The sequence below is a fragment of the Cydia splendana genome, chromosome Z (assembly GCF_910591565.1).
Source record: "Cydia splendana chromosome Z, ilCydSple1.2, whole genome shotgun sequence".
Lineage (NCBI taxonomy): Eukaryota > Metazoa > Arthropoda > Insecta > Lepidoptera > Tortricidae > Cydia > Cydia splendana.
In genome coordinates, this window is record NC_085987.1 from 31,056,024 (window position 1) to 31,081,756 (window position 25,733).

General features: G+C 38.2%; 2 protein-coding genes across 2 annotated transcripts in view; both read right to left on the reverse strand.

Moving 5' to 3' along the window:
* Positions 1–4,235: 4,235 nt before the first annotated feature.
* Positions 4,236–8,874, reverse strand: LOC134803916 (protein ABHD13). The gene is made up of 5 exons (XM_063776728.1): positions 8,514–8,874; positions 7,992–8,220; positions 5,767–5,960; positions 5,160–5,320; positions 4,236–4,755 (listed from the first exon to the last, which is right to left on the reverse strand). The coding sequence occupies exons 1-5, from the start codon at positions 8,668–8,670 to the stop codon at positions 4,441–4,443; spliced, it is 1,056 nt and encodes a 351-aa protein (XP_063632798.1). The 5' UTR covers positions 8,671–8,874; the 3' UTR covers positions 4,236–4,440.
* Positions 8,875–12,783: 3,909 nt separating this feature from the next.
* Positions 12,784–25,733, reverse strand: part of LOC134804759 (carnitine O-palmitoyltransferase 1, liver isoform) — a 37,638-nt gene continuing 24,688 nt past the window's right edge. The window contains exons 9-17 of the mRNA XM_063777977.1: positions 21,611–21,789; positions 20,709–20,842; positions 19,622–19,647; positions 18,828–18,890; positions 17,572–17,753; positions 16,934–17,139; positions 16,047–16,245; positions 15,518–15,678; positions 12,784–15,219 (exon numbers count right to left, since the gene is read on the reverse strand). Of these exons, the coding sequence (XP_063634047.1) occupies positions 15,115–15,219; positions 15,518–15,678; positions 16,047–16,245; positions 16,934–17,139; positions 17,572–17,753; positions 18,828–18,890; positions 19,622–19,647; positions 20,709–20,842; positions 21,611–21,789 (1,255 nt within the window). The 3' untranslated portion in view covers positions 12,784–15,114. The remainder of the gene's footprint in view (positions 15,220–15,517; positions 15,679–16,046; positions 16,246–16,933; positions 17,140–17,571; positions 17,754–18,827; positions 18,891–19,621; positions 19,648–20,708; positions 20,843–21,610; positions 21,790–25,733) is intronic.

Genomic DNA, 25,733 nt, shown 5'->3' on the forward strand with positions numbered 1-25,733 from the left:
ATAATAATGCCTAGCAAAACCTATTTCAATTAAAAAAAAACATCAAAACAACAACTTCGGTTTCTATGTCAATGAGAGCCGAATTTCAGCCCACAGTGCGCCGGCGCCGCCGTCTTGTATACCAGACAATCAACTGATTCTTCTACTAAAAGGTACAAGTTAGCTCAATAGAAAAATAATCAAAAAAATCAAAAAATCAAAATCAAAAATATACTTTATTCATGTAGGCCTAGCAACAAGCTCTTATGAATCGTAATTAATCTTAATCTAATTATCAGAGCAATTTATTGATGTTAATATTATTCCATAATAAAATTGGATTATTATACATATCAAATTTAACACTAAGAATTTCACAAAAGGATCGTCAAACATTAAAAAGATTGTATAAAAAAATACTAGTCTAGAATTTCTAGAATAAAATCTAAATGTCAAAAAAAAAGCATAAATAACAAAAGAAGTAGATAGTATTACATCGGAATATCCATTTCCTCATAAATAATCAAATATACCTAATAAATAAATAATCATTTCGAATAACAATTAATCCCACGTTGTAATATCATTCATGTAGTCTTGTGTGGTATAATAAGCTTTAGAAATAAGTTTACGCTTTACGTAATTCTTAAATTTATTAATAGATAATTCAGTAATATGGTTTGGAAGTTTATTATAAAATCTTACACAATTACCCATGAATGATTTTTTAATTTTATGGAGCCGAGTGAAGGGCACTGCGAGCTTATGTTTATTTCTAGTATTAATATTATGAATTTCACAATTTTTCCTAAAATTTACAATATTTTTATGTACATACAGAATATTCTCATAAATGTATTGACTGTGCACTGTCATTATGTCAATTTCCTTAAATTTATCTCTAAGTGAGTCTCTATGGTTCATTTTGTATATTGCTCGAATAGCCCTCTTCTGCAGAACAAAAATGGTATTTATCTCTGAAGCACCGCCCCACAGTAAAATACCATATGCCATAATGCTATGGAAGTAACTAAAATATACTAATCGAGCTGTTTTCACGTCAGTTAACTGACGGATTTTGCTCACTGCAAAAGCTGCAGAGCTCAGTCTATTCGAAAGAGTAGCAATATGGGGACCCCACTGGAGTTTAGAATCTAAAGTTATACCAAGAAAAACTGTACTATCAACTAATTCCAATTCCTCATCCTTCACAATGACACTTGTTTGCACATGCCTTACGTTACTACTAGTGACAAACTTAATACATTTAGTCTTTTTCTCATTTAACAATAAATTATTAACATTGAACCAATTTACTACTTTTGAAATGGCATTGTTTACATCATTGTAAGCTTGTTGCTGTCGTTTGACTTTGAAAATAAGTGAGGTGTCGTCTGCAAACAATACTATATCATGGTGGGTCTTAATAAGGAATGGCAAGTCATTTATGTAGATAAGGAACAGGAAAGGCCCCAATATTGACCCCTGTGGTACACCCATAGAGACCAATGACCCAGGTGATCGCTGTCCATTCACATCGACCCTTTGTATTCTACCATTTAAGTACGACTTAAGTAAATTCAGTGCCGATCCTCTAACTCCGTAATAATGAAGTTTCCTGATTAATGTTTCATGACAAACACAGTCGAAGGCCTTAGATAAATCACAGAAGACACCTAAAGCATCTCGTGACTCCTCCCAGGCATCGAAAATATGCTTAATTAGCTCAACACCGGCATCGGTTGTTGAGCGACCCCGTGTAAAACCAAACTGCTTATTATGCATCAAATTATTAACGTTAAAATGTCGTACTAATTGAGAAAGAACTAATTTTTCAAAAATCTTGCTAAATGTTGGTAGCACAGATATCGGTCTAAAGTTAGTGGGGTCAGAGCTGCTACCAGATTTAAATAAAGGAATTACTTTACTATGTTTCATTAGATCAGGAAACTCGCCGCAATCAACACTGTTGTTAAATATAACTACCAAGTCAGGCGCTACAATTTCTACTAAGGATTTGACAGCATGGACAGAGACTCCCCAGAGGTCATTAGTTTTTTTGACATTAATTGATTTAAACGCCTTTATTACATCTGAGGTACAAACATGTTCAAAATGAAGGTCTCCACAACACTCTGGAGCGTTATGTTTTAATAATGTAACAGCAGATGAGGGTGATGAATTTAAATCCTTAGTTGTGGATACTGGTACCTCGGTGAAAATTTTTTCAAATTCTGTAGCTACTTCTAAATTGGAATCTATAATTTTGTTATCAATGTTTAGTTTAAGCTCTTTAATTGTGTGTTTAGAGCGACCAGTCTCCACATTTATAACTTTCCAGGTTGCTTTAACAATGTCGGAACTACTTTTTATTTTCTGACTTAGATAATTTCGCTTAGCTTAATCACGAAAACATGTCTAGAAGTCGGACCAAGAAAAGTCTGCAGCGCATTTGATAGCCCACGCAGTGCAAGTGTCATTTATACGTCATAATTTCATAGAAATTTGACGTTTAAAATAACACGTGTACTGCGTGGGCTATCAAATCCGCTGCAGACTTTTCATGGACTGACTCTATTTTTTTTTTCATTTACGTATTTTCAATTGTATATCGTTACCCTGCATTAGGCAGGTATACTATAGCAGTATAATTTTAGTACATATTAATATAGCTAGTGATATAGCCGAGGGATTAGACTAACAAAATTCACTTCAACCCTACGAATAATGATTTTGAAAAACCATTATTTTTTGATAACCATGTTTTTGGAAGTAATCGCTATGAAAGCCCCCCCCCCCCCCCCCCTCTCCCTCCCCCTCTAACTTTAGAACTATGGGACCAAAAAATCCCCACTACTAACGGTGGGCAACAAAGAACGTCTACGTCACTTAGGACTTTTTAGAAGTAGGCAGAAAGGAAAAGTGAAACTACGTCAAGGACAAATAACAGCGCTTTCTCTGTTACTCCTACTGAAAGTTCCATAAGAGCATCTTGTTTGGTCATGGTCACATACTTATATGGTACATAGAAAACATTCATGACTCAGGAACAAATATTTGTGTTCACCACACAAATAAATGCCCTAATCGGGATTCGAACCCAGGACCATCGGCTTCACAGGCAGCCTACCACTAGGCCAGATCGGTCGTAAAAATTAAAAGTGGACAAATACTGGAACCAATCCAGTATGATTTGGGACTCCGATAGTATAATACGCTTTTACGGTAGATGTCGCTATGGCTTCCCTAAAGGGGCCCACTGATTAACAGTCCGCCGGACGGCATCGGCCTGTCAGTTGTTCGGAACTGTCAAATTTTGTTCTAACTGACAGGCCGATACCGCCCGGTGGACTGTTAATCAGTGGGCCCCTTAAGGCTCATAATTATACGGCGGAAATATTTCACTGTATTGGGTAAGGTCTTGGTAGCTCAGATGGCAGAGCACTTACAGGGCCCACACCACAGAATAAATAATAGTACTACCGTACGGAAAGGAAACTTCCTACAAAACCGAAGTTTGACAGCGGTTCAGGGTCGAAGTGGGGTCGAATCCCTTGTCCTGTCCCTTTCTAATATATGGCACTACCCCTTTCGGCTACTGAGGGTTGTCAAAATTCAAGCCATTATCTTATCTGTGGTCGTGCTACGGCGCGCAATTTTAAAATAATGCTTTGCCGCTCGAGGGGTCATAACCCCTGATCATAATCAGGGCCATCTTAAACTATGCTGGGGCCCCTGGGCACTTAAGAATTTGGGGCCCTTTTGGAAAGTAAAGAAAGCTAATTAAACTAACATTTTTCTACTATGATCTTCTATTTATTATGGCCATTATGGGTAATCAAATATACTGTTACTGTCTGTCCTTCGGGGCCCCCTGAGGATGGGGGCCCTGTGCCCTTATGGTAAAGACGGTATTGGTTATGATATTACTGGTGGGGGACTTCTGAGGATAGGGATACGTGGATGAATAAGAGGGAGGCCTTTGCCCAACAGTGGGACAATATGGGCTAATAATAATAAGACCATAAATATAAGAAATAAATTTATTTTATTTGTGATCTTAATACATTAAAATACTTGGAAATATATTGCTTCTCCAAACTAAATGACAAGCATGCATTTATTATTGCTTTTCAATAGCAAAATTTGTGCTACAAATTACAATTTCAATAATTACGTACAAGCTCTAGCAGTGTAGCTTGTAGGTACCATGCGCCCTACACTTCATAAAGTTACGTAAATGGTTCATCTATTAATTTTTAAGACCTACTTGAATTGCTACAAAACACCACATGTATAATTATGTGCTCTTGTCGATGGGTGATAGGCAGTGCTAATTAACTTTCTGTACAATAAAAATAAGATGATATAAAAAATAATTTACATGTTAGCATAATATATACAAATTGAGGTAAAAGTATTATTTTTGTACACAACATATATAATCAGTCAGTCAACCTGCTATACTGTGTGCACTAAGGTGTGTCTCGTCACATTGTTATCATAAGCATCGTTATCTTCGTCATCAAGAAGTGGTCCGAGACTAGCTGGCAGCATCGGCACATTGACCAGGAACTGCTGTATGGAAGTGTAGTAGTCCCTGCAGGTCCAGGTGTTGTCGTGGCCGCCGCCCGGCATCACGGTCAGTTTCTTGCAGATGGCTCCACACCTCATGTACAGCTGATTTGCCATTTCAGGTGGCACTAGGGCGTCGTTGGAGCCACAAATTACTAATGTGGGTGCTAGTACTTGACCAATTTTGTTCACTGACATGTACTGAAAAAGGCAACAGTAAGAGTAAGAGAGGCTATGAGTAAAATAGCTACAAAAATATGTTGACGAATAATTAAATGGATTACATTTATTGCTTAACACACACTTTATTAAAATTTATCAACAATATGCAGCAGTAAAAATGTTATGTCAACGTATTTTTGGGCCACCCTGTAAACAAAATTACTTCTAATTGAGGTAGAGGTACAAGCAGGTAGTATAGTAACCATTGATTGCCACACTAAATCAGTCATTTATAGCTGCCCCTTCCGTCCTTCGCCTTATTACTCTCTAATAGTTGCGACCCCCATTGCAATGCAACAATCATCCAAATAAATATCAGACTAACTTATACATTTATAATATTAGTTAGACTCTATACAAGTATACACTGAACCTGATCTCACCTTGTTCTTGTAACATATCAGTGGTAGTATCTTCAAACACCTCCACTTGAGAATTATCTGGGCCATGTCAGGTATGCTTGTGAATGTATTCTCCACAACTAAAGCCCAAATCTTATTTCTGTTCTCCAACCTAGAAGCTAAGTCTATAGCGACTGCTCCACCTGTTTAAACAAAACAGAACAATGAATATTTATTACTCTATCAAAATTGGGTATATTTCAGTGAAACATAATACCCTACATATAGTGTTCAGAACCTCTTTAAGAAGGTAATAGAGTTAGACCAAGAAAAGTCTGCAATGATTTTGATAGCACATGCAGTGCAAGTGTTCTTTATATTATATGTCATACTTTCATAGAAGATGCACGTTTAAAAAAACACTTGCACTGCATGTGCTATCAAAACCGTTGCAGACTTTTCTTGGTCTAACTCTAGAAGGACCATATAGGGCATAGATTGTGCAGGTTCCTTAATCAATGCATTGGCATTCAATACAAATGGGGAAAATTATAATCATGTTAATATATCATTGGTTACAACTTTCAAAATTAATTAACCAAGGAAACATAAACATAGGAAGAAAAAGATAACCAGCATGGGTACATACCTAATGACCTGCCAAACAAAACAATCTTTGAGCGATCAATGTCAGTTCTGTGCATAATGTAGTCAAGTGCAGATTGAGCATCTACGTAAAGCCCTATTTCTGATGGGGTGCCTTCTGATAAACCATAACCTCTGTACTCCACCATCATTATATTTATTTTTAATTTGTGATAAAATCCGGAAACATTAGACAGCCTGTGGACAATGAGTGTTTTGTAAATTATAAATTGTTCTACCAAGTCTCAAAATAATGCCGTATGGAAAATGGTAACAACCACCCTGGTATGACCTAGTTTCAAAGATATCTCACATAGTAAGACGAGTAATGGGCTGCAGACACATGTTGTCCCATACTTATTTACAAGGGGTGTAATACTTATAGCAAATATTTAAAATACTGTTTAGTCCTTGTTCCTTATATTGAAAATACTTGTTAATTTAGTAAAGTAGGACTGGGAATGAATACTGATAAAACTAAAATAATGACCAACCACAACCAAACCCCGATTACTGTAGAAGGACACAGAATAGAATATGTCAAGAATTATATATACCTCGGAAAACAAATATCGTTCGACGCCAACAGACAGGAAAACGAAGTAGATAGGAGAATAAACACAACATGGAAAAAGTATTGGTCACAGAAAGAAATCCTCAAAGGAAATTACAGTCTGAACCTCAAGAAGATCATTATGGATTCATGTATCTTACCCTCCTTAACATACGGAAGTCAGACTTGGACTTATACTAATAAGATCAAAAATAAAATCCTATCATGCCAGCACGCCATGGAAAGAAGTATCCTGAAATTGGGAAGAATAGACAAAACACGAAATGTAGACATACGCAACAAAACAAAAATCAAAGATGCACTAGAACACGCCATGACACTGAAATGGAAGTGGGCAGGCCACATAGCAAGATACCAGGATAACAGATGGACATTGCAAACAACGAAGTGGCTTGGTCCCATAGGAAAAAGACGACATGGACGACAAAAGGCAAGATGGGTCGACGATGTTGTAAAAACAGCTGGTAAAAACTGGATGACCGCAGCCCAAAACAGACAAACATGGAATAAAATGGAGGAGGCTTTCTACCCTATAGGGGCCATACAATAATATTCATATACATACTATACACATAAATATTTCAAATAATGTAACTGTATGGATAAATAAAGCTATAATAATAATAATAATAATTTAGTAGGTATGCGCCTGTTCTCGAGAATGGTCGTGCCACGCTCTATTGGGATCGATCTATCATCACTGACAGGACTATTGTCGCCAATAAGCCTGACATCGTGCTGATAGACCGATCGCAGCGCCGGGCCGTGCTCGCCGACGTCACCATCCCCCATGATGAGAATCTCGTGAAGGCCGAGAAGGACAAGTCCAGCAAGTACCTAGACTTAGCTCACGAGATTACCGCCATGTGGGATGTTGACTCGACGATCATTGTTCCGATAGTTGTGTCAGCGAACGGTCTCATAGCGAAGAGTCTCGACCAACACCTAGAGAGACTCTCGCTGGGTGGTTGGATCAAGGGTCAGATGCAGAAGGCGGTAATATTGGACATGGCGCGTATAGTACGTCGGTTCCTCACTCTGCGGCCCTGACCACCGGCAGCTTGGGCCAAGCTCCGCTGCCGGCGGCACCCTAGGTTAGGTTTTTTATAATGTGTTTATATGTATTTTTTATTGTTTTGTAAGTGTTTTTTTATATTTTACTTTTATATTCATATTATAACAAACCTAACTTAAGACGAAAAATAAATAAAGAGAATAATTTAGTAGGTATAATAAATAATGCAACCACTGATTTCAATTGCTTCTGCATTCACAAATTAATATACTCATGTTGATTACAAATTTCAATGAAAACTGGGTACTAGACTTACTAGAGGTAAACATTGGCTGTAATATATAATGTTGTAAGAATAATTTCCATTGACAATTCCTCTATTTGCATTGACAAAAAGATATAAGTTAAGTGGCAATCAAGTTACCCTGCTCGAGGAGTATGGTGGTTATGCTTATGTTGTTTAGCACTGTGTCATTATGTGTCACTTTTAGACAAACATCTAAGCTTAAACCAGCCAGGTGGCTGAGAGATGAAACGAGTAAACATGACTGACCTTCTGCCCCAAAGCATGCAAAACTTCACCATTTCTCACACTTTCATGCTTGCCATGTAAGATATAATATTAAATTAGAGTAGTTACCTCTGACCCATGTTACCAGCATTTCCATGAAAAAATATCATAGTTGGTATGTGGTTGCTGTTAGTTGGTTGTTTAATAAGGTATATGTGAATTTTCAATTTATCCTTGTTGTTTATTTTGATATTTTCATGAGGCAACTTAAAGTTGCTAGGTTGGAGGATGAACATTCTGGATTCCGGTGGATCATTTGGATAATATAACAGCAGGTCTTGAGCATTGTACAGAATTCCTGAAACATAAATGCTATTCTAACTAAAATCCAAACCTTTACTTATCAGAGTATTTTTCAACTTACAAAAGGTATTTGATTATATTTCAGGGTCGTGTGGAGGAAAACAGGGTAGGCCTTTGCACTGGAACACTAAATTCGGCTAATAAAAGGTAAATTTTTGATAACTATTATTGTCAAAGTTTCTCTGAGTCTCCAAAACCAAATACTTATCGTAAAGAAGTTCTTTAAAAGCAGAAATGAATATATTAATAATAGACCATTAATAGACAGCGGTCAAAATTAATACTCACCAGACAGACCTACCATAAAGACACAAAATGCAATCAAATATCCATACAGGAAAAATACTATAATACTGGATATTAATGTTAACGTCGACACATCCCAAAGTCTATACAATATAACCCAAAAAATATGATACATTCTAACACTTAACGGGCACGACATTAAGAATAAGGAAATAATGTTTTATTATGCTTTTTAGTTTCTTGATAATATATCATAACATAACGTAATCTTACAGTTGCTGCTATTAAAGTATAAGCTATAAATAAAATTCATAGCATAAACGGCATTCTAAATTTGATAAATAGAGCTGAGAGACCCAAACTATAAACTTAATTAAAATGTTTTTGTGATGGGTTAAGTATGGTCGCACAGTTGACATAATGCATTATGACAGAAATTGACAAATGGGCTTAAGCTGCGTTCCATAGGAAAATCATAATTAGATTCCAAAAAAAGTAAGACAATGTTGCCACTTGCACACTAATGCGACTTGTATTTATGTAAAAATAAGTAAATAAAAGTACTTTGTTAAATCGTAGGGGTAAAATTACCAATAAATAAATTATCTTAGCGTATTTATTTATAAAAAGGAATTTACTATATTATAGCTGGTCAAGCAAATCTTGTCAGTAAAAAAAGGCGCGAAATTCAAATTTTCTATGGGACGATATCCCTTCGTGCCTATATTTTTTAAATTTGCCGCCTTTTTCTACTGACAAGATCTGCTTGACCAGCTTTACAAACAAATTATTGAAGTGGCAACATTGTCTTACTTTTTTTGGAATCTAATCATAGATATAATAATATACACAGATACCTTCCAAGCGAGCTGTCAGTGGGACCACTTTTATTTAGTGTACGATTAACAATGTGGCCCACCTTGCTGTAGCCATGTCGATAAAGTCATATCGATAAACTATCGACATTTCTTGCAATTTTAATTTTACTTAAAAGGTTTAACGCTACCTACAATGAACAAAAACGCTTTTATTCTTTATTGTGGTTAGCAGATCACAATTTTATAGTTAATTTTATAGTCACGCCCCAGCAGGGAAACAAGGGAAAGTTCAGATATTTAATTAAAATGCATAAATACCTACTAACATAGGTGTTCCGCAATAATTGAATTATTTTATTATATTATAATATTTTCATTATCCATTAGCATTTCAATTATGTTTGTGTTTAACGAAGATATTGAAGCTTCAATTAATCGCTATTTCGTTCCGCTGTGTAGCGTTTATCAATATATAACATGATTAAAATTTTTTCGACTTTTCACATCCCTAAAAGAGCACACATATACGTTTTTACGCACACATACACAACCTGGGTCTACCTAAAAAGGGGACACCTGGACTTGAAGTCCATCTTGTCAACAGTATGGTTGTCCTTTTTTGACAAACGGCATTTTTAGAAGAGCAAGGAGAGAGAAATGATACTAGTTGCTGCGCCGTGAAAGAGAACAGACAGCGTTGGGGCCTTGAATCTAATTACGATTTTCAGTTTAATTTGAAAATGACAGCTGTCAATCGGTGCGATGGAGCTTACACACAACGTAGTGATTATATGTGACGTCCCACGGTCAAAGGTACCTTATGGCGGGTATGGAGTTATGCATACCCCAGTAATCTACAATAAATAAGCTATCGATAACACAAAAGATCAACCTTCTAGGTTGCGTAGTTACAGAGATATGATTTTTTGAAAATAATGTTGTGAAATGAGCAACTTTACGATAGAGAAGTTTTAAGCTTAGCCGCCTAAAAAACTATGTTCCTGAAGTAAGTTACATAGTTGACTACAAATAGTAATACCTTATATATCTGAGATTAAAAAAATATTGCGACTTGTTCTGTAATGCAAATAGAAACTTTTGATATCGACTGATTTATGTGTATACTAACCAATCTCTTGAAAATAAAGTTTTATTTCATTTTCACGATTGATTGCAATGAGCTCTCAAGAATTAAATTTTATCTATTAGAAAACGACACTGACAGACAGTTTAAGCAAAAAACAATACCGATTTAGAGGTGAAAATGTATTTTCTGACTTTTTCACATAAAATCACAAAATTGAATATTTTTACTTTTAATGTCACACACAATCAATTTTTCTGAGCACATATGAAAGAAATTCTGTCATTCAAATGAAATAAATCCTAAAACCCCAACTAAATACTATATTTAACCCCTTATGCCACTTTAAACTTACATAACAATAACAGTATTTGCTCCATACATTTACGAAAAGGTACCTTATGGAAATAAATCTAATAATACATCACTACAAAATATCAATCATATTACAGTTTATCTTTTATGAATAGAAAATATTAATTTACATTAAACTGCCCCAAATTTAATTAGTTCTTCGTCATAATAATCTTAAAAAAGACCAATAATTTGTATGTAATGAAAAGGTACCTTGTGATTAAGTTACATGATGAGGCATGATGATGATGATGGAACAGTTAGGATAAACTAATAATATTTTGGTAATGGTATAAATCGTCTATTTCTTATCAATAATATATTTCGGTTTCTATTTAAGATAAGCGGCATTGAGGTTCAATGACCTCAGATATTCCATAAGGTAATGCGTCGGGTATTGGCATTTTTCAGCAAACCAATGGCTGATTTACTGCATGCGACCAAACCAAATGAAGATTATTCTAGTTAAGAAAGACTTGACGAGAGTAACTTTGGTATAATAGCAGGCTACTTGGATTTGTGATGTCGGTCTATGTACGGTTATAATATTTGCGAGGCGCCCCAACCAGAACTGAAATTATCAAATTAGTTTTGCAGAATGCTAATACAGTTCTCTACCAAACTTCTTTTCCCGTATTGACTAGTCTTTTTGGGAATTTTCAATCTTTTTTCCATAAGGTACCTTTTCTACTAAACTCTGAGACGACATTACTAGGCTTATAACTAACTTATAACAAAAATAAAAACAGGTAAACAAACGTTACGCATTAAGGTTTCAGATCACACAATAAAAAAAAATTGAGCATTTTTTCACCTCTTTACAAAACATTTCATATCTCCGAAACTAGAAACCCTCATAAGGTACCTTTTCCCGTGGAACGTCACATATTCTCTTTGTAAAGCCCCCTCCAGACTATGCGCGTGAATCGCGGGCGAAGCCGCGATTCGCGCACGAGTGTGGAGGGGGCTTTACACACTAGGGAAATTGGTGCGGAGCGCACCAGTATTATTATTACCTGTCAGTTGGTGCGACGTGCATGCCCACCGCACCGCTATTAATAATAATTATGTGCGATGGAAGCTTACACACTATCGATAAATGCGCCGCACTACACCAAGGTCGCCGTCCGGTGCGATAGTCTGTTACTACTTTAACTACAACCTTTTGACGTGTTTTTACGCAGGACAACGTTCTGTCTAGGATTATTCAGAGCTACTTTGGGCACGGGCAGTGCTCAATAGCGACTCCATTCCAGGCAACATTGGGCTGCCTATAAGCACCCATAAGTAAGAGCGAGAAAGAGATATCTGTTTCTCACTCTCACTTATCGGTGCGGCGCTCCAAGGTCGCGGTGCGGTGCGATAGTGTGTTATCACTTTAATACGCGTGCGTCCGTGAGGGACAGAACATACGCAATGCGACACTATGATTGGTCGAGTCGAGTGTTGCCCACCATAATCCATACTATGTTTACGGTTTACGGTGGGGAATAAAAAAAATCGCTACTACTCCTACGGCAATTGCTAAAGATTCAAAATGAACAAATGTGTTTTTTCTTGTGTGGTCCCTCTACGGTTACCGAGTGCCGGCGAGTCGAACGCTGCAGATGGGCATTTTCACTTAACTGAGGGCCTACCGCGAACCACGTTCGACTTGTTGCCTCCCTGTCACACTTACGTACGAATTTACAATTGCGACAGAGAGGCAACACGTCGGACGTGGTTCGCGGTAGGCCCTCTGTGCACCTTTGACGGCCGGTTAGCAATTGTTACAAAACTGACGGTCTCTATGTCAAATCCCATACATTTTGTACAATACCCCATACATTTGTATAATGTAACGGTTAGATGTTACTGAAACAGGACTTAAGTCGCGCTTTAAAGTGCAAGTTAAAATGAAAATTCCCAGATACTAGGTAATTAAACCTCCTACTACCAATGGAGGCAACCAAAAAAGTATCAAGATGAGAGTTAGGTACATGGAGTATAGAAGTAACTAACTCTACCTTCCATATATGGAATAGGTATCACTGACAATGAATAGAAACAACATACATTATTTTATGCATTTTATTTACATGAAATTAGAAGTCAAACAATTAAAGAAGAAAATATTGCATTTCGAAACTAAAGTATATAATAAAAAATATTTTAAATTGCATGATTTTAACACTTAGTAAAACTACTATGGTCTATATAATTATTTGAACATGGTTCTTCTGGAGTATTAGTTAGTATAAATACTTTATTCAATGCAACACCTTATTATATTGAAAGTATCATAAACCGACAAAAGAGCAACTTTAATGGGGCACTCATCGAAAATTAAGTTAATTGTACTCTTGCTGAGGTTACATTTAGAAATTAAGTTAAACTTGAGTAAGAAGAGTATTAAAACGATACAGTTCTGTTGGACGGACTATATAAAAAGTTGTTAATCTTATCATATTGGCTGCCGTTCGCTATTATTAAATACACTCGTTTACCATATTATGACAGGTGAGATGTCCTGTATACAAATTCATTGCACAATCTGTTACTAATTAATAAAACCTATTTGTCCAACGTTCCTAACATTATAAGTACACATTTAAGCATATGCATATTAATTAGGTACACATTACATTTTGCAAATACATTACAGAAGGACTTTTAGAAACATTTAAAGAAAATATGGGTGTATTGTATACCTACAGTATGTTTAACGATACACAGAGCCATCATGCAGAGGTACGGCACGAGTAAAGTAGTTCACACTGGGCTAGCACAAACCACCACGCATCTCCATCAACAGCACGAAAGACAAGTGGTAGAGTATCGCGTGGATTATCAGACCGCTTTTCATTGCGAATAGTGTGACAGAATCGAGAAACGTAATGATAAGTCGACCGACGAGTTAAGACGCGGCCTGTAGGGCTAAGAAGGTTGGCTCTTTATCATTTGTCACCATGCCTGTCACGTTCTAACAAATATGTAAGTGCGAAAGTGACGCATGGCATGACAGGTGATATAAATGCGACAATGATACCGCTTCTGTTGTGCTATCTTTTGGCTAGTGTTGGTTCTGAAAAATGAACCAATAAGTAGGCAATTACTGAGAAACGTAAAATTACCATATTATGTAATATAACAGCGTAATATTTTTTTTTCTAAGAGGTGTCTTCGTTTGTATGTCATTTAGTTCATTCTTGTATTTCTAATGAATATAAGTTTACACACGTATAATGAATAAATGATTGGCATTGCCAAATGAATTGAAATAATATTTCACTGGTACAATTAATGTGCATATTTATTTAAAATGTATTTACACTTTTTCTTATAGATTGAGTTTAGTAAAGACTTACAGCGGAGAAGGTGAGTATATGTTTTGAAAGAACTCAGGTTCTAAGATGGAGTGATACTTTCTATTCTTCGTTATTGACACATTACTAAATATAACTTGTGATATATCACTACCTATAGCCACTTACCTCTTAGCAATAAAATGCAGATAAAATCAAATTATAAATATTCAAGATTATCATATTTAACCACTGTATATGATTCTAAGAATGTATCTAAAATAAATTAACCTAGTTTGGATTGATTCGAGCGGCAATTGAATGCCGTTTCAGGCTCCACCACGTGTGCGGCATGCTCGGCTTTTTGACACCTCAGGGCACACCCAGTGGCTAGTCACTTCAGAACGTTACCACCATTTACTCTTTCCTACAAAACGCCTACCGAAGGTTAACACGTTCAGTGCCAAGCGCCCCATTTCCAATACAAACAGAACACACCTACGGCGCGATTCGGGAAATGAATAAGAGATGCACTAGATATGAAATAGTAAAGATATGTGACTTTCCACGGCAAAAGGCACCATTGCCCCGGCTTAATATTGCAGCGGCGTAAATAAATACCGTAAGCGCCAGCTGCCATAAGGTACCTTTTGCCGTGGAACGTCACATATCTTTACTATTTCATATCTAGTGCATCTCTAATTCATTTCCCGAATCGCGCCGCTAGCTTGTTCTTGGCACTGACTTTGTAAGATTTGGTAAAATTTATAAAAAATAATTTTAGATATGAATAACTAACTTCAACATGCATATAATCAGTTTTTGTCAAATGTCTGGTCATAAAGATTTAACCTATAATCATAATTTATCTTGTGATTCTACATGATACATGAACAACTGTACATGCCGATGGGTTGATGGTTTTGGTCCTTGAACGTACGTACATTTGTGCCTAAGTCTCGCTACAAAAAAAAACTTGGCAAATACTCGTAGTCCTCGCATAAACCTAATATTTTAAAATTTTACTAAACTACATAATCAATACAACAACAACAAGAGACTGCGATATTTTATAAAACTGTGTACGAGTCTACTACTATGTACTATTTACTGTTTTTAGCCCCATTCTTTTTTTTAGTATATTCATTGAAGAGGTCTTGGACGTCTTTCAGGGATCTTTCTATTTGATTCACGAAGTTAGTCGAGCTCTGGAAAATAAAGGTATTGGTTAGGTAGGTATTCCGCCTGTCCAATTTGTTGGTCCAATGTGCATTGCGTCTCACTCTCTCACTAAGCAAAATGTGAGACGCAAACACACATTGGACAAAGATATTGGACAGAGGGAATACCACCCTTAGGTAAGTCCGCTATAAAAAATAAAGTTAGATTGCAAGGGTTAATAGCATTTCTTAGCAGGAGCTAAATCAACTCCCTGGCCCTTCCCTATGGGTACACACGGCGGTAAAGTAATACTATTATCAAGTGGAAGGGATGTAGTAAACTAACCGTCTTGGGGCAGCTCTTTTTGCTGGAGACGTGGAAGAACACCAGGTCCTCGCCGGCGATGATGTAGGAGACGCCGTACCCGTCGTCTGCTACGGGGCCGAAGCCGCCGCCCGTGCTGATGCACTTCGGGTGCTTCTTCAGGTCCAGCTGGCTAGTTTGACCTGGTTTATTGATGATAAAACAAAAAAACAATTTATTTCTTTGTGTGTAATGTAAGTTAATACAAAAATCTGACATTTTCTATGGGTGGCGAACCCGAAATCTCGTATACACATAAACCATAAACCAATAGTAATAGATGTAAAATAAGAATAACATAATAAGAAGATGCCTCATTTAAACTTCGACAAAATAAACATCAAGGAGTATTAAAACTTTGTCCGTCAAATACGGCCACAGACGCATATGTTATCAGTTTAGTACTATAAATTAACCATCGTTGAAAATTTCCAAGGGTTAAACAGACTTTATGAAAGGGCACGTAAAAGGAACATTGATATTTTTATCGAATTAATAAATAGAAAGGTACCGTGCGGGGTCTGGCTGGTGGACAGCCGCCAGGGCTCGTTGAAGACCTCCTGCAGGAAGGGCGACTCCAGCTCCAGGTACTTGGAGACCACGTACAGGCAGAACAGGTGGCGGTCGATGCCGCGCCCGGCCATCGCGTCCTGGTAGCCCAGCTGGTGCCGCTGACCGGCTTTGCTGAACAGCTCGAGCTTCTCTTCAACCTGCCGATTACATTACTCTTTAAGCACAGCACGACATTAGGCTCCAGGGCTTTCTTATTTCTAATTTGGATAATAATAACAAGAGTTAGTGGATGTGGCTCTCATAGAAGACACTTCACGACTCGTATTCAGCAGTGGAACAAGAACAGAGACAATGTCACTAACGATGACGAAGGCTCTTACTCCTCGGCCACGCAACGCACATTCGGCGCTGCGAGACCACCTTCCTTTCCTTCTTCCTCGCGTTATCCCGGCATTTTGCCACGGCTCATGGGAGCCTGGGGTCCGCTTAACAACTAATCCCAAGAATTGACGAAGGCACTAGTTTTTACGAAAGCGACTGCCATCTGACCTTTCAACCCAGAGGGGAAACTAAGCCTTATTGGGATTAGTCCGGTTTCCTCACGATGTTTTCCTTCACCGAAAAGCAACTGGTAAATATCAATGATATTTCGTACATAAGTTCCGAAAAACTCATTGGTACGAGCCGGGGTTTGAACCCGCGACCTCCGGATTGTAAGTCGCACGCTCTTACCGCTAGGCCACCAGCGCTTCGCATGCGCGCTGCGAGACCACCATGCAGGTAAATATAAATAGTGCAAAGGGGCACAAGATCGTGAGGCCCTGGCGGTCCAGGCACGTCACAGAGGCCTAATAGTACAACCAGAGCAGAGACATGGTTACTCACGGTGGCGTTAGGGTTCTCCATGGCCGTGACCCAGGCGGAGCTCTCGATGGTGCAGGGGCGCACGGTCTCCGTGCGGCCCTCGCGGAACAGGCGCGTCATGGAGGCCTCGTAGGTGAGGCAGAAGCGGCCAGCTGTGCGGTAGTACGACAGCTGCAGGATCAGCTGGATGAACGCGTCCGGCGACACGCGGCATTTCTTCATGAACCCTGGAAACACGGTTAGCTACACGCAACACTAAGCAACACTTAGCTCAGGGCTTGTGAAGTATAATATACTATGAAGTATGTATTTTAATAGCTGGGTACCCTTTTAGGCAGTGATCCGCAGGGAAAACTACTAGTACCTACGTATACAGCCGTACGTACACAGGCTAGAGACTCGTGAGTAGTTCAACTCAACAGTAGCACCACCTTCATTATTGTGTATTCCAAAAGTAAAAATTAACCTCTGGTATGCTTTGGAGCAAGTTTGGAACAGATCTGCTCCATATATATTCAACTTAAAAATTAAGTTGTCATGATTGCTATGTAAATGGCAAATTTTTGACAGGAGCTTACGAAAGGTTAAGACCAATAAGCTTTTCTAATAGGGCAGACCGTTTATTACCGATCTGGTTGTACTGCAGGGGCATGGCATACCTTTCCCATACTTGTTGTACATGAGTATTTTGAGGTCGACGTCGTTGAGCAGCTTCTGCGCGACGCAGTACGAGCTGTCGATGGCCCTGGCCAGCTCCTCGTGCTCCAGCTCCCACTGCAGGCGGATGGGCGCCGGCGGCGGTGTCTCCACCGACCCCCGCGTGTTGCCGTCCAGGGCGTACCTGTTCATGACACATCACCAACTATACTCTTACAAACCTATTTTGTCAATAGATAAAGGCGCCAAATTATACAGATGTAACAGGGTAGAGTATCTTCCATATTTTGAATTGGTTTGCCAGACTATAGTTACGATGACATTGGAGTGACGTCAGTGACGCTAAAAGCGCTTTTGGGGATAGTGGAGTAGCGTGAACGAATTTAGCCGTGGGCGAAATCGCATCTGCGAGGCCCTTTTGTTGTACTGTGCCGAAAGGGCCTCGCGCGGCCCTCTTCGTCCACGCCTAGCTAAGCCACTGTTGGGGGTCTAGAGAACATTGAGGTACCATAGAATAAAGGATATTGTCAAACTAGTTGTCAAATAGATTTTACATAATATTTTTTGTAACTACGTAGTACCTATTGCAGTAAAATAATTGATTTTTGCAGATCACGTATAATTTTACACACTTTTATCAAAAAAAAATTACACACTGTATAAAATTTAATTTTCACAAATTCCACTAAAAAAACTAATTGATCGTTTTAAACTATTTGTCTGCGTTCCGCATAGATGAAAGGTAAAAAAAAAAATACGGTTGAGAATTTAGCTGGAAAGGAAAAAGATGTATCAATGAGGCGAATATAATGGACGATGATGGTTGACAATTTGGCGAATGATACCTAAACTTTGAACCGCTTGTTTATACCGTCCGTCAAGCGAGGCTTTATTGAATTTTGAGGAGTTGTAGGAAGAAAAAAGAAGAGGTATGCGGATCACAGATATTAACAAATGGCGAAACAAAAATATGGCACAAAAACACAAAAATTAGGTGGTTATAAAAATTGGAAATGGAAAAACGCTAAAATTTCAAATATTTCAGTCTTGAAGTACAGGGGGAAAAAAAGGTAAATGGGACAAATGTGGGGGGACACGTACACGCACGGCGCGCACGGGAGGCACGGCAGGGTGCGGTAGCCAGTAGGAAACTTTACTTGTTCAGCACAGATGTAGAACGAGATGGTGCCTTCAAGCAGGCCGACGAGGTGAGCCTGGTGCAAACAAATAAACAAAATATGTATGTGTAATCACTCACCCGATTTCTATTTCACTCCAAATAACATATTCCCAAAGATGTGCCATCACAGGCGCGTCGGCCCTGAAATAATAATATATATTGAGTAAGTGTACACCTTATATTTCATTCAATTGTCGGGTTGGTTTCGGCTCCGCGCACGCCTCTCAAATGGATGTATGGAACTGAAGTATTGAATCCTATGTTGTTTCAAAAAATACTTTTTCTCAAAAATGGACGGCAAAGTCGACTTTGCCGTTTAAAAAATAGGTTGCGAAGCGCGTAGTTTATGGTCAGTCAAAAATTAAAAAGTTAAAAACATTGCAGTCTCGATTTTGGGACTGCAATGTTGCATACAAATTCCATTATTTGTCGAGTTCCAAACTTTTTAAAAGTTGAAATGGCCATATCAAATGAAGGCACAGGCCCATTAAACAGCCAAACAGATGATTAGTACCGCGACTATTTAGCTGTCTCAAATAGGTTGGCGTATTTTCGGCAGAAAAATACACTTCTATTTTTTTATTAAAAAAATAAAAAGGCGTCAAAGCTAATTTTTTCAATTGTTTCTACTTTTTTCTGTGAAAATATATACGTAAGAAAGTTGCTTTTGTAAAATATTTCTATGATATTTATATTTCTTGCACCATTTTTGAGAAAAGCACTATATATGACTCGGCTGGAAGGCTACTTGCTGGCTTCGGATTCAATTAAACGGACTCCCAAGGTCGTCCGTTTAAAACGAATCCTCAGCCTGCAAGTAGCTACTTCCGAGCCTCGACAATAATGTACTATTCCGGCGTTTTTTCACTTACCATGTATGTTCCGCATTGAATCCGACCTGCAAAGGTTAAAAAAATATTGTTTTTAATAGGTTACTACAAACAGTCACGTACTTATTTATTATGAAATACATTTCCTAAATAATTTAATAGAATTTTTGTAGAATTTGTCACTAAAATTGGCCTTTATGTACCTACTACAAAATAGGGAACAGAATCGAATGTGTTGAATAACAGTTGGAGGACAGGTCTAGAGTCAGTATTGTTTTACTATTCTGCTAAATCTGTGGAAAGACATATAATTCAGCTACGTTAACCAGAAAAAAGTTGTCAACTCCGGAACGAGAGATAATAAGCTGGCGTTAGAAAAGTTGTCACAAAAATCGCAGAAAATCTCTTGCTTGGGCAGGAAGTAATTAAAGGTCTAAGGTATTATAGAAGCCCAGGTTAAACACAAGCATTATAAACAAAACAAAAAGCTAAAGGTTAAATAACGTTGGTGTAAAAGCTATAGAACTAGCCTAATTCTATATTACGTTGTGTTCCGACCTTTATAGTTCCTTGCGTTTAGTAAAATCTGTATTTTTTTTCTTAAGCTTAGTAATAATTTTTACATTATTACACGGACATTAATATACTTAATTTAAAGCATTTCAGGAGCTTCGATTTGATAAATGGTAGCTGCGGCTTATTAAGAATCGTTTTTATACAAATAACACTAGCGTTTATAAGTTAACTAACACAGATGTTAGCGAGTTGTATTTTACACCACATCATCATTGGCCTTCGAGTCTATTACAGACTATACGAGCAGTGTCAGGTAGGTAGACAACGTGTTGTATTTTACACCACATCAGCCTCTTTGAGAATCCAGTTTACACTATTCATACAAAAACTGCTTAGTAATGATGATCAGGATGAATTTTAAATATTACATTGACGTCACGTTGTGTAACGGATGTTGCAATCAGTAAACTATTTTGATAAAAATTAACCAAGTGCGAGTCGGACTTACGCCCGCGGACTTGGCCGGTTTTTAATAAGTTGGGGCCACTTGTTGCGCAAGTAGCTCGCAAGTACTTAGCCCAGCTACTAGCTAGCTTGGCCACTCGAGACTCACGTAGCCGTTGGTGCTGAAGCAGAGGTTGAAGGACTTGTCGAACCAGCGGTCGCAGCCCTTGCCGTGCAGCAGCACGCGTCCGTACTCGTCCAACTTGCTCGGGTCGTTCTCGTCGTACCCGTACGCCATGTCATCTGCAATCAACGCATCGATAGTACATTGCCGAGGGATGCTAATAAAGGGATAGTATAACGAGGTAGTTGAAAAAACAGGACAAGTGCGAGTCGGACTCGCGCACTAAGGGTTCCGTACATTTTAGTATTTGTTGTTATAGCGGCAACAGAAATACACCATCTGTGAAAATATTAACTATCTAGCAATGACGGTTCATGAGATACAGCTTAGTGACAGATAGACGGACAGTGGAGTCTTAGTAATAGTCATCATTTTTACCCTTTGGGTACGGAACCCTAAAAAATGGGCTATACAGTTTTCGATATATGACCAAAATGTGGCCATATCCGAACATGTTTGAGAAAAAAATACACACGGAAACTACAAGACCGAATTTAACTTCCTAAGCCATGGAAATTAGACTCTATCTATACTTATATCTGCTACATGTAGGCTTACTATATCTCCTATATGACTGCTCTTCTTAATTACGGGATGTGCTGCTCCCTATGCGCTCATACGAAGCTTATATAAGTACTTAAAGGAAGTTTTCATTTCTCCTGTTGAGAAAGTTCATTTTTCATATGTAAATAGCTGGATAGAAATTGCTTTTTCTATCCTAGAGAATACCACTGTAAAAAGTGTGATTATTTGCAACAGAAATTTGGGAGAAACAAAATTGTTTAACTGTCTCTTCGTTCGAGCGCCAAAATATCTCGTGTGCAACTTTCAACCCTTGGTTAATGGTTAACAATATAGAATGTAGTAGATATTAGTATTATAGTGACCTAAGCAGACGTTGAAGGCAGCGCGCTCGATGCAGTGCAGCGAGGTGCGGTTGTGGCCCCGGTTGAACATGGTCTGGCGGATGTGCGCCCAGTGCGAGCGCTCGCCCGCCGTCAGCGCGGCCAGCTCGGGCTCGTGCGGCAGCGGCGCCGACTTATCGTCCAGGATCTGCTGGATTTGGCTGGAACGGAACGGTGTCTTAAGTTAGCTATAGTTCGTATTTTTTTGCATTAGAAAAAGACTACGCGATCTTGACGTGTCTATTAAATGAAAAACGCTTTTTAACAATCAGTAACTATTACTTATGAAAGCAAAAGAATGTAAATAAGTAATCGTATATGATTCATAATTGTTACATATTCGCCGTGAATTATTTTTCAAAAGATGTTTTTCAATAAAAAGACACGTCAAGATTGTTTACGTGATTTATTACATTTATACATTATATCTACATCATGTTGGAAACGATTAAATATACACATAGAAATTCATTTCAAAATCGGTATTCGTCGGTTACGCATAATTTTGTTGGATCTTAGTATGTATGTATATTGCTTAAGTATTTATTTATTGAACTCGCACCGTGAGTAGGTACTAGAGCTCCCGATACACGTGTTACACGCTGACACGGGTACCCGTGTTCTTAAGCCCGCCGGGCTTAAGAACCCGAACTACACGAACCCGCCCGGATTCGGAAACGTTTACACGGGTACCCGTGTACACGGGTACACGGATACACGAAATAACGGATCTTATTTACCCGCCGGTTCGACCCTTCACTCTCGTGTAGCGGAGATTCGTGCTATGAAGACATACGATTGAATATGTGGAAGGTTAGAAAGATTCGATTACCTACTTTGCAGTTTTACTGGATTGATTTGTAGTGTCAATAATAGGTAGGTAAGTACAATTTGTTTCAATAATCATAAGATTAAAATTAACAATATCTCAGTAACCGTTGACTTCATTGTTGGTATTTCAGTTTCTTCATTGATGTAGTTTTTTGATACTTAAAGTAAACCTAAATACCACCACCACCATGTTACCATTTGTTGGGACGTCAGTCTTTCCGTGACCACAGCTGGTGCAACTCAGCTGAAACGTCGGAATTAAAGGTAAAAACAATGAAATTATATCGCGGTAGACCCGTTTGTGTAATTAAATATGTGTACAAAATGCGAGAGTTTAAAGTGTTATATAAACCTAAATGATTATTTAATACAAAAGTAGATAGTTATGCTTACTGAAACCAGAGTTGGGCATTATTCGAATCATTTTTAATCTAAATAATTATGGTGAGATTAATATTCGCGAATAAATTATTCGCGAATAAACCATTCGTTTAGAATTTCGAATAAGAAATGAATTATTCGAATAAATTACACGAAGGATTTTTGTAATACACACTCAGATGGCAAATCTGAATAGGTATGCAACTGCAGCGTATTTTAGAGCCAAGGAAAATTTTGGGAAAGGCCCCAACTGACCGTCGCCATCCATGGTGGGGACAAATGGGAATTGTTTATATGCAGCGCCTATTCCCATTTGTTGCCGCCCGGGACAAGTGAGAATACATCCGATATTTGTGTAAAATATTATTATGTAGGGTCTACCCATATGTTCCCCGCGGAGATAAATGGGAATTCACCCATTATTGGTAATTATTAGTAATATGGGAATACACCAATAATGGGTGCATTATTGGTGTATTCCCATTTGTCTCCAATTCACGTGACCTACGCCATGCACGAGGCGGGGACAAATAGGAATGTTTATATGAATTTTGGTGTTCCCATTTGTCCCCGATATTGGCGTTGCCATTTGTCCCCACCTCAAAAGATTTCTATGCAGCGTCTTTTCCCATAAGTTTCTCGCGGGAACAAATGGGAATACACTCTTTATTGGTGTATTCCTATTTGTTCCTGCCCTACGTGACCGCCGCCATACGTGAGGCGGAGACAAATGGGTACGATTTATATGCAGCACCTATTCCATCAGTTCCCGACGTAGACAAATGGGAATACATCCGAAAATTGTGTTCCCAATTATCCCCACCCCAATAAGGTGGGGAAAAATGGAAAATATTTTTATGCAGGGTCTTCACATATGTTCCCCTCGGAGACAAATGGGAATTCACCCATTATTGGTAATGATGGGTGCATTATTGGTGTATTCCCATTTGTCCCCGATTCACGTGACCTACGCCATACATGAGGCGGGGACAAATGGGAATGTTTTATATGAGTTTTGGTGTTCCCATTTGTCCCCGATATTGGTGTTCCCATTTGGTGCCGATACAAAAGATTTCTATGCAGCGTCTTTTCCCAAATGTCTCTCGCGGCGTGGACAAATTGGAATTCTTCAGAAAATGGTGTGTTCCCATTTGTCCCCACACCAATAAGGAGGGTACAGATGGGAAATATTTATATGCAAATCCTATCACTTCTGTACCCGGCGGGGTCAAATGGGAATACATCCGAAAATGGTGTGTTCCCTTTTGTCCTTACAAAAATAAGGTGGGCACAAATGGGAAATATTTATATGCGGCTTCTTTTCCTATATGTTCCCCGCGGGGACAAATGGGCATACACCCATTATTGGTTATAATGGGTGCATTATTGATGTAATCCCATTTGTCCCCTATCCACAAACAAATGGGAAAGATTGTTTGTCTTTTCCCACATGTTCCCGAAGGGGACAAACGGGAATACCCCCATTATTAGTGTATTTCCAGTTATTCTCGCCCCACGTGACCGCCAATACATGAGGCGTATTCCCAGTTTCCACACCTCAAATCAACCAACCAGATAAACCGATAGAAAACATTTTCTTTTTACTATTGGGATATAAAACAGCTAAATAGTTATTTTGTAAGGTAACTATTCGACAATATTATTCGCAAATAATTTATTCGTGAATGAATTGAACGCGAATGATCATTCGAAAAAATTATTCGTCATTCGCGAATGATTTGGTAATACTCATTCGTAATTCGTCATTCAAATGAATTTTGCCCATCTCTGACTGAAACTACCACGAACGGAATATGTTATATTTTCCTTTAACAAAATCGCATTTTGCTCACTGTTAGCAAAGTACCCCTGTTCGAGCTGCTGAGGTGAAAAATAAATTAAATTGGTACAACACATATCAATCACATTGAACATCCATATATACATTACTACAGTCTCCGCTACACGCCAAGGACGGGTTAGGCCCGCGTGTATTTAAGGTCCGTTTCGCCGTGTACACGGGTACACGGGTACCCGGATACACGGATCTTAATTACACGTGTGCACGACTACACGTGTAGAACGGGTCAGAAAACCGTGTACGTGTAGTTCGGAAACGGGTACCGAACACGTGTACACGAAACCCGGACACGACCGCGAGCCCTAGTAGGTACCTAGTTAGTTAGTACTGTTGATTTAACGACATTATTGTATTAATATGCGCGGCGACTGACCACTGGAGCGCTGGGCTTACGTAACGCGACCTTTGCACGAGACACGTCTACGCCTATATAATTCCGTTATTTTCGTTGATACCTAATCGCATGAACACTCGCGTACTTCCCCACGATTATCGTTATATCCTGTAAATATACTACTACGTAGTCTGTTCGAGAAACTGAAAACGGTCAAAAATAGAGATAATACTCCTAAAAATACATGTGATACCTCATTAGATTCGTCATGATACTTAGAAAAATGTATTCGAAGCCTGTATTAGCACACAAAAAATATAAAAAGTTATAAACAAAAAAGGGGGAAAAAAGTAGATATTTATTATTTCCCCAATATCTCAAAAAGTATTAATATATAAGAAACCAAAATTAATATTATAAAAGAGGAGGATATTTCCAATCAAACATTCCATACTTCCAGAACTGTATCTCCATTATTTATACTTTTTATTCATCGCTGAACACAGCCCTCCGCGCCTCATTTTCGGGAAACGCGCGCGGCGTGTAAAAGCGATTACGTAATATTAAATATAATTTTAAAGGTATTAAATATTCATTGAAAAGGTATGGTATTAGGTATTCATTCATGAGGTACCACACGTATTTTTAGGAGTATTATCTCTATTTTTCAGCGTTTTCAGTTTCTCGAGCAGACTATA

What these genes read in the sequence shown, in the direction of transcription:
- LOC134803916 (XM_063776728.1), bottom strand. Translation starts at nt 8,670, where the DNA reads ATGTCGTGCCCGTTAAGTGTTAGAATGTATCATATTTTTTGGGTTATA. An exon ending in CTTTATGGTAGGTCTGTCTG is followed by an intron (nt 8,221 to 8,513) that starts GTGAGTATTAAT and finishes TTTATGTTTCAG; the next exon opens with GAATTCTGTACAATGCTCAA. An exon ending in TTTGTTTGGCAGGTCATTAG is followed by an intron (nt 5,321 to 5,766) that starts GTATGTACCCAT and finishes TTGTTTAAACAG; the next exon opens with GTGGAGCAGTCGCTATAGAC.